At 49.5% G+C, this 9,076-nt stretch overlaps 1 protein-coding gene across 7 annotated transcripts; it reads right to left on the bottom strand.

Annotated features, from left to right (window-relative positions):
• Positions 1-750: 750 nt before the first annotated feature.
• LOC112961485 (40S ribosomal protein S10) lies at positions 751-7,251 on the bottom strand. 7 transcript variants are annotated; one of them, XM_026056741.1, is made up of 7 exons: positions 7,143-7,250; positions 6,006-6,155; positions 5,325-5,496; positions 3,744-3,814; positions 1,772-1,849; positions 1,325-1,380; positions 751-838 (listed from the first exon to the last, which is right to left on the bottom strand). In XM_026056741.1, the coding sequence occupies exons 2-7, from the start codon at positions 6,153-6,155 to the stop codon at positions 763-765; spliced, it is 603 nt and encodes a 200-aa protein (XP_025912526.1). In that variant the 5' UTR covers positions 7,143-7,250; the 3' UTR covers positions 751-762. The 7 variants fall into 7 exon arrangements, 2 of the variants coding, with proteins under 2 accessions (XP_025912526.1, XP_025912527.1); XM_026056742.1 differs by lacking the exon at positions 3,744-3,814 and having other exon boundaries at positions 7,143-7,249; XR_003252036.1 differs by lacking the exons at positions 751-838; positions 1,325-1,380; positions 1,772-1,849 and adding exons at positions 1,910-2,596; positions 3,017-3,642 and having other exon boundaries at positions 7,143-7,251.
• Positions 7,252-9,076: the final 1,825 nt, after the last annotated feature.

Below are 9,076 nucleotides of genomic sequence, written 5' to 3'. Positions count from 1 at the left end.
CCCTAAACCAGAACTGGAGTCAGTTCCTTTTCCACTCGGCTATAATCCAACTTCATCTTCCAGTGTTCAGCACTTCTGTGATATTAAGGCTGTCCTAGAACAAAATATCATTGAGCAGGCAACAGAAAAATCATTCCCAGTTAGCATCTATTCCATTATTAGTTTGTGGGTGACATCTACTGGTAGGATGAATACCGCAGAGGACCCTGGGTCTGTGCTGCACCTCCCTGCCCCAGCTCCTCAGCTCCAGACAGCAGATGCTGTCAAAACCATCCCATTTTTCTTAGGTCACAGTTAATTATCACAGTGACTTCAGAATGGGGATAAAGGAAATGCTGACCTGCACACATTATTTGTGTCTGATTCAGTGAGGGCCTCAGGCTAACACAGCTGAAATTGTTGAATTTTCTGCCTACAATATAGAACAGTCTCTCAACTCAGGTTTACTGCATTACTAGAAATTACTAGAAATGAGCGCCTTCCTAGACAGACTTGAAAAACTGCCTGCAGCACTTCAGTGCTGCCACAAACCCAGACTCCTCATTCCTCCATAAATCACCTTTACTCACTAGCAAAACCCTACATCAAGTTATCACCAAACCTAGGAAGTTCTTATAACCTGTTTTCTAATCAGAGGTTATTACACAACTGCTGTTACACATGCCAATCACCTAGCAATTTGAGTCACCTCTTTTGTTACATGAGCATTAGATTTCTGTGTTTAAATAACACACACTGATGCAACCCAGGTGACATTTTCACCTATTTTATTACACACAAAACATAAGCAGAAGTTCTACTGAGGAGGCTGACCACGTCCACGACCAAATCCACCTCTCTGCAACAGAAAAGAAAGAGCATTAGAAGTCATTGTATGCACCCCCCGCTCCAAGCATCACATAACTCTGATCTACTTGAGACTAGCTGCCTGACACAGGTTAACCGGAAAAGCAAGACTAAGAACAAACCCAACCCATCTTAAGCCAACTCTGTGCATCATGTCCAAACCCTTCCATGCATTAACAGCTAAAGCATAAAATAATGCATTTCCTCTAAAGATTGCAACATGCTTCTCAAATGTGTCGCTGGCTTCTTGTCACAGCACTGAGGCCATCACCTCGTTCCCCCAACAGAAGTGCAGCAAATGAGTTCAGCATAAAGGATAACAGTCACAGGCCTCCCTGAGATGATCAGGGCCAAATACCTAACCCCAGCATGGAACAACTGATAAGCACCACATTGAAGAGCATGCAGGTATGACCTGTCCAGTGTCCCCTATCCAAAGCTTTAACACAGGAAGTAAATCTTGAAGGCAAATACTTACAAACTGGAATTCAGTAGCTGCTCCAGCACCAGCCTCAGCCTTCTTGTCAGCACCAGCTGGAGAGAAAGAGATGAATGAGTTACAGACCAAAGAATCCACTCCCCAAGTACAGAACTCTTGCTTCAAATCAAAGGTTTACAATCAAAGGAGACTACAAAAGAGGCTAAATATAACTAATTAAAACAGCCATCATTGAGACAGTTACAGTTACTAAACCCACCCCAGAAAAAAATCCACAGTTCAGCTTGATAAATTAAAAAAAAAGCCACATCCTTAAGCAGATACAGATCAATTCTGCTATGTGAACACCTAAGCTATGCCAAAAGTCCAATTTTCCCCATTTCCTTCTTGAAAGCAGGCCAATATTGAAGACAAATCTCCCAGAGATAAGCTGCACAAACAGCAAGCTCAGCCTGATATTCACACAGCAACATGACAAATACTCACGTGGAACGGCACTGCGTCTGTAAGTATCCCTGTCAGCTTCTCCCCGAGTAAGACGAGCAGGGCGTTCACCTTCCAGACCTGTAAGCGAAAACAGCAACATCAGTCAAATACACTGTTTATACGAACATTTCGTGTTTCATTTCGTGTGTGACCCTGCATCTGAAGGTGGCAAAATAAAAAAAAAAACCTGCACTGAAGCATCAGACCTACCAGCATAGCTGCACCTTAGACAGCTTAGTATATATAAATGTAAACAAAGAAGTGATATTGTAAGGAAAGCTTCACTTTAAGAGTGAAATCTGTTTAACTGTGTAAGTTTGTACGTGGGTTGAAGTCATAAATAATGTAAAAACTGGATTTACAGTATCATCTCAACAACAGTCTACTGGCAAACACAGCTACAGCACTTGCTTCAAATAAGGGCCAAAAATGAAGACAAAAAAACCAAAATCCCAGAAATAGGGGAATTTGTCATGTCTGACAAGCTCCTTCTTAGCTAAACCACAAATTGCATGACATTCCCATCCCAACCTAAAAATACAGCTACACTATCGGTATCACAAATCCTCCAAAATGGAATAGATTAATAAAACTAAGAGCAGATTATCTATGTAACATCAGATTAATATTGGACAGAACACCTGTAGGAAAGAAACAAATCCAGTTGTCTGCCAGCCTCTGCGCAACTCTCACGGAGTTCCCCTGGAATACCAATGATGAAATACTCTCCAACAGCACCAGACCAAGGCCTTATGCCCAAGCAGTAAAACAGAGTAAAGGCTGGTTGTTGTATGACACCACAGTGTACCAGCAGTCTCAAATGTGCTGCAAGAAACCCATGAATCATGTTTTTTCTGTAGGCTTGATTTACACTATAGACACTAGCTTTCCCATATAAAATCAGTTCTTATAATAGATGCTTTTAAAACAAAGAGAAACACTAAGCACAGATGTGCCAAGAGATTATTTAACTTATCCTACAACTGCTTCTACATCCCTCTTTTCTGTTAGGGTTAAACTTTTTTTTTTCCTTCAGATCTGTCCATCCTTCATTTCTAACAGCTCAATTACATGTGTAGCAGACAAACTGCAAATATCAAATACACAGTAGGCTAAAATCTACTTTAGACTAAACGTTTCAATTTTTGCATCAAGCGTCGCTTGAGAGAACTGGTAGCACTGCATGAAAGTACCAAAAAAAAAAAAAAAAAGACCAAAAAACCCCTAAGGTCAAGCAAAACTTACAAGTTTGGATTCTGCATCACCTTCCACACACGTCTCCGATTCCTGCTGTGCTGCAGTCTAAAGCAGCTAGTCCACAGAGAAACAGCACTGTAGCAACAAACAATTCTTGCAGCAGGACCAGCTAACCCCAGTAAGAAGCGGACTGAATGAGGTCACTGGCAAGGCACTGACAAGGCCTGTGATGCTGTAAATGAAGCTTCCTCACAACAAGAAACCCTCAGCAAATTTTCGCCAGGAAAAAGCCCCACTCTCCCATTAGATATGCAGTTTCTTTAGCTCACTGGATAAACACAGCTTCTGAAGACTACATAGGGTAACTTCCAACGCTCCTCAGAGATCAGATAAACTATCATCTTCCTATTTCAATGCAGTTCTTGCTTTCGAAGCAAATGATGCTGCAGTTTTGTTTGGCTGACAAAGTTGAAGGATTTGCAGGCAAAACTCCCCCACCACATACACACACATTGACACAGATTCTGTCCCGAGTGGGGTGTACAGTGCTTGTTGACTGGAATATGATGTAGCCCAGAAGCGTGAAAAAGACTCCTATTGTATATTAGAAAGAGCTTTGTAATGCAGTCCCTCCCTTCACAGAATGAGTCCTTGTTTAAGGGTAGAATGACATCCTACAACAAAGTTATCTTTTGTAAACAGAAGAGGCAACTCCACACAAGTAAGGCAGAAGACCCACTGTCTCCTTCCTCAAGGGAGAAGTAACATTTCTTACCCCTAGAGACCTGGCAATGCTATTTTGCCAACCATGGCTGCAGTAATTTTCTCTCTCCCTTCTGTAACAGACTGCAGAAGTTTTGGTCACAAGGACGCTCTGGACAATTTGACATTTTATAATTTGTGCTCTACATTGTGGTATTTCTTTCCTGCTACTGGACAAAAAAAAACAAAACAGGAAAAAAACAGGAAAACCAGCAGAAGGGATTTCACACGTCATTTCCAAATGCATACAAGCAATGTAACCATCCTTCCCACTCTAATTATTACCTTAGAACAGAGTAACATTTTCAGAACTGAACTGAAGGGCACAGTGGCTTGATCACATTCATCTAAAGTTTATTTTTACTGTGCTACTATATAACACTGCCCATCATTTTGATATTCCAAAGGATATCAAAATGATTCCTATACTATTCCTAGGCTGTTAAACAAGTACCCAAAAGGGTACGTTCTACCTAGTGTGCAAAACAGGGAGATTTGTAAGCCCCCCTTTATTTTTTAAAGTTGCTATTTGCAACCCAAAAACACACCTCTCAGCAATACATTTTGGATACTTGCAGGAAGCACTACAACATTTTACAAGGAGATGCCTGCGAAGAGGCAGCTGCAGGCAACTCGAGAAATCAACACTGGTAGATATGTTTGCATGACTAGCATCTCCACTTCTCTTTGGGATATGAAAAACCCATGAAGAAAATCAGAACTACAAACAAAACATACTACATACATTTGTTTAAAACTTAAACCTGAAGGCAGCTTTAAGGACTTGCCTTGCCTAACAGCATGTTAAAAGCACATGATAAAGCCAGCACTGTGGACATTCAACCAGTCCTAAGTGCCACAGACAAATCCCCATTTGAAGTACATGCAGCACCTACGCTTAGTTTCAGCTTTCTGCCACTGAATGCTACACTGAAAAGCAAGTTTGCTCCATGTATTGGCAATCCTAGGCAAGGCTACTCAAGTCTTACACAACAGCCCCTCAGGTAGCTCTTCTAAGTATAACTCAAGCAGAGACAAGGTTCTCTCTATCTGCTGGACTAGACAGACAACCCCTACGCTGCCTTCCCGATGGAGAGCTGCAGCAATGTGCAGCAGGTTCTTCCCAAAAGACAAGAATGATTTGTAAAAAGTCTTCTGGCTAACTAGGGACATCCTCTGTCTGGGACCTCAGTGACATCTGTCTGGGCACTAGCTACCATCTAGACTCACAGTCCGAGGTTTCAGCAGGCCTGCACTCAGTCATTCAAGTCACTAATCATGGAAAGGTTATGTCCCACACTCAAAGCACTCCTCCCAGTCTTTTATTCCATTTCACAGCTTTCTTCAGTGCTCTCCAGTTCTTCAGTAGTCCAGTAACCATCACACTAGCACCAAATACAAAGCAATAAAACTTGTATGTCTCTATTTAGTCTATTCAGGTTTATGTATCCAAGAATCATAGTAATCCATGCCAGTCTGCACTGGGAGCTCATGTTCAGCTGACTATCCTCCAAAGTTACGTTGTCCAACAGGCCTAACTTCATTACATGCTCTCCCCTGTAGACACAGTAGTCACCTCTCAAGCACAGTTTACCTTTGGGCCGCGGTCTGCCAGTCTCAGGGCGGCTACGGCGCAAGGTTGCAGGCACAATCTCAGGGGGAAGGTGAAGGTAATCGCGCAAGTACTGGATGCCCTCGTTGGTCAGGTACCAGTAGAAATGCCTCCACGCAAACTGTTCTTTCACATAACCACGGGATTTCAGAGACTAGAGAGAGAATTCTCAGTTACTTTTTAGTTAAGTGTATGATCTTTATCATCATTCAACATCTCCGATCAATATCAGTAGATATTTTTCTCTGTTAACAGAAGAGCTTATCAACAATAAATGGGGAATAACAGAATAAAAATAAATAAAAGTTCACATGCAGAAGACAGAACTACAGCATCACTCACATTCCGGTTCCAAAGGAAAATTTAAGGTTATCACACACAAAGATAGCACAGCTTCAAAAAGAGGACTGTGGATTTGCATCAGCTAAAAAGAGGACTATGGATTTGCATCAGCTAAAAAGAAAACAGTCTTCTACAGTCTGTGTAAATAGATCAATAAAACAAGTAAACAGGAAATGTGTCAGTAATCAGGAAAATAGGAAAGCAACTGTAACAAGGTAAGAAACAGTAAATGCAAGGTAACATCTGGCAACATTTATCCATATACAAGCTTGTACAACCACCTCACAGCCCAGCCCAAACAGCACAACCTCACCCCCCTACCTGCATGGCTTTCATGACATGGAGATTGGGCACATTCTTGTCTACTAGCTCGGGGTGCTTGGGCATGTGGACATCTTTCTTGGCTACCATCACTCCCTCCTTAAAAAGGAGTTCGTAGATGGCAATTCGGTTCTTCTTGGGCATCAACATCTAAACAAGAGATAAGCAGGAGACGGTAAATTTTGCTGAGTGAAACTAAATGCTTTCATGAATCTAACATCTACCAGAAGTAATAAAACAACGAGTTAAATTTGTACGAAAAGCCTAATACTAAGTAAAACTACGAACACGACTGTCTCCTAGAAGATGTTTTTTGAACTAGATTTTAATATCTGAGATTCTGGCCATGCTTTCCGCTTGCTTTACTGGGAAAAAAAATAGAGCAGCCCCAAGTTTTGATTTTTAAAGATAAGTCGAGACTACACAGCCACAGTAAAGACTGCAAACTGTTTGGTACCAGTCAGACAGAACAAGAGGCAGGAGCTGACACAAGTGGGGCAAGGACACAGCTCGGAGCAATGCCTGCTTCGGCTACACCTTAATGCCAGGTACCCGATAACACTTGTCGCGCTGCTGTTGCTCATTTGCGCTGCTGCTCCGGAGGGAGGGATCCTTCCGAGCTCCCCGGTGAGGACGGGCACGGTACCGCCGGGCAGCACACCTCGCTCGCACGGGGCCCGGCGCACCCCGCTGCTAACCAGCGCTCGCACCCGCGCCAAGGGACACCGCAACCCAGGCGACGCTGCCTGCCGCTCCCGGGCAGAGGGAAGCGGCAAAGCTCCCGGTGCAGACGGCGGCACGGAGCTGCCGAACAGCAGCAGTCCGGCTACCCCCGGGGGGCAGGGCAGGACCCGGGTGCGAGCCCCAGCAGCCGCCCCAGCGCAGCCCCGGAGCCCCCAGGCCTCCAGCGCCGAGGCCTGGCTCCACCGGTAACGGCCCCCCCGGGCTCCCCGTGCGGCCTACCCCCTCCCGGCCGCTCCCGCCCCGCAGACTCGGGCCTGGGTTCCCCCCGCCCCGGAAATACCCCCGCGGGGGGCCGGGCCGCAGCTGCCCCGCCGCTGCCGAGCGGCGGCCCCGCAGCGCCGCCCCGGGATGGCGCCGATACGAGGCCGATGCGGGCCCGGAGCGCGGCCTCACCGTGGCGGCAGCGGCGGGCCCACGAGCGGAAAGGAGGGCGCCTGCGCAGCGCGGCCGCTTCCGGCCTCCGGAAGGCCCCCTGGCGCGGCGGGTGTCCGCGGCGGTGCCTGAGGGAGGCGCGTCAAGGCCCCCGCCGGGCCCGGCAGCGGGGTGTCCGCGGCGGTGCCTGATTGGAAACGCGCCACCAGCCCGCCCGCGGGGCCGGTTTCGCCGCCGAGAGCCGCCCTCTCCGCTGGCTCCTCCCCGGTCACGCTGCCCTGTGCTGCCCCTCCGCGCCCCCGGCCCCGGGCGCTCCCTCCTTCGCCCCTGGCGCCAAGAGGGCAACACAGCGTGAGGCCTAGCCCATGGGGAGCAAACCGTGCTCCTCTTTTTGGAGCAAAACCAACGTTTTGTGCAGTGTTTGGGGGGCTCGTTGCCACAGGAGGGCATTTCTGGTGTCCCCGTGTGCCCCGGCTTCGCCTGGGGGACAGGGCGGGCAGCAGAGGCCTGGGGCACTCGGTGCATGCACCACGCCAGCCTGCGGGTGTCCCAGCTGCCCTGGGCTCTCCTGGCCAGGGAAATCCGGGGCAGGAATCCCGCACTGCGGGACCAAGCCAGCAGCCTGGGCCTTCCTAAATCTTCCTAAATCCCCCCCCTGCAGAAACCTGCCCTGGATTTAGGCAGTAGGAGGCTCCCTGATCCCCATCCGCAGGGTGCCGGAGCAAAGAGAAACAGAGAAACAGCTCCCCCGCTCCCCAGGCAAGACCAGGCAGGGCTTCATTTAACAGCGCCTTTAAATATTTCATCAGGCGAGTAAGGAAATACAGCCCGTGCCTGGGGGGGTCGTGCCGGCCTCCAGCACCAGCCAGCTGCTGCCTCGCCAGGCGGCTGCCGCAGCCCGTCCGCGAGGAATGCTGCTGCACGGGGCCCCGCGATGCCACCCCCTGGGTCTCCGTGGGGGATTTGGAGATCCCAGGGGTTCAGGAAAACCATTTTTAAGTCAGGCCAGGGAGGAATGAGCATGCTGCCACATGTCTCTGCTGCTCACTCGGGCTCCGGGAGGCTGCGGCAGCCGAAATGCAGCGGCACCCGTTACTTGTCCCGCTCGGCGCAGCGGGGACCCCCGCGGCCACACGTGTCTGGGCCCGATCGGATTTGCAGCGCCAGCTCCTTTTCTCATGGCAGAGGCAGTTTGCCAGGATCACCCTGCGCACCCTGGCGCCAGGGGGGATTAGTGTCCTGGGGCATGTTGCCAGCCCTGCTCTGGCCTCAGGCCCCTGCCCCGCACACAGGCGTTCCGATCGGGTCCGAGCTCTTGCCTGTCCGCTTGGACCGCAGCATAGCCACTGCTGCCATGGGAAGCCCAGGCCGGTGCCTAGCGCTGCGGCACGGCATCCCTGCGGAAAGCCCTGCCCTTTCCCTCAGGCCGTGCAGGGAAGAGCCAAAGGCGAGGAGGAGGCGACGCAGCCTGCAGTGCCCTTTGGAGCCGGGCCGTAAAGCCCTGGCTGGGATCCCAGGGGACAGGATGGGTTTTGCAGGCATGGGGAAGCCGTGGGACACACACCCGGATCTGCCGGCTCACGTGCTCGAGCAAAGGGCTTGGGGCTTGTTGAAGGCACGCAAAGTCCCTTTCGCGCCCCACATGACCCCAGCCAGGAGATCGGAGGGCAGCTGGGCTGCCCACGGCCTCCCCCAGTCCAGCTCCGCAACCCCCGCGCCGGCACAGAGCCGAACCCGGGACAGGGTGGCGATGCCGCATCCGCTCCTCCGTCCTCTCCCGTCCTTTTGCGTGTCCAGCAGGACGGGACGAGGCCCTTTCTGTGAAAGGCTCAGCTCCCATCATCTTTTTGGCCGGGGCAGGAATAAGGAAAAGGCCTTTTCCTTCCCTTCCTGCACTGGTTGCAGCGCAGGGTGCACTTGCCTTTCATCTTTCTGCGTGTGTCCGCCCACATCCT

The sequence above is a fragment of the Apteryx rowi genome, unplaced genomic scaffold, assembly GCF_003343035.1.
Source record: "Apteryx rowi isolate R43461 unplaced genomic scaffold, aptRow1 scaffold_132, whole genome shotgun sequence".
NCBI classification, from domain to species: Eukaryota; Metazoa; Chordata; class Aves; order Apterygiformes; family Apterygidae; genus Apteryx; species Apteryx rowi.
The sequence above is the reverse complement of the archived record's forward strand: the minus strand, read 5'-3'. Positions and strand labels throughout refer to the sequence as shown.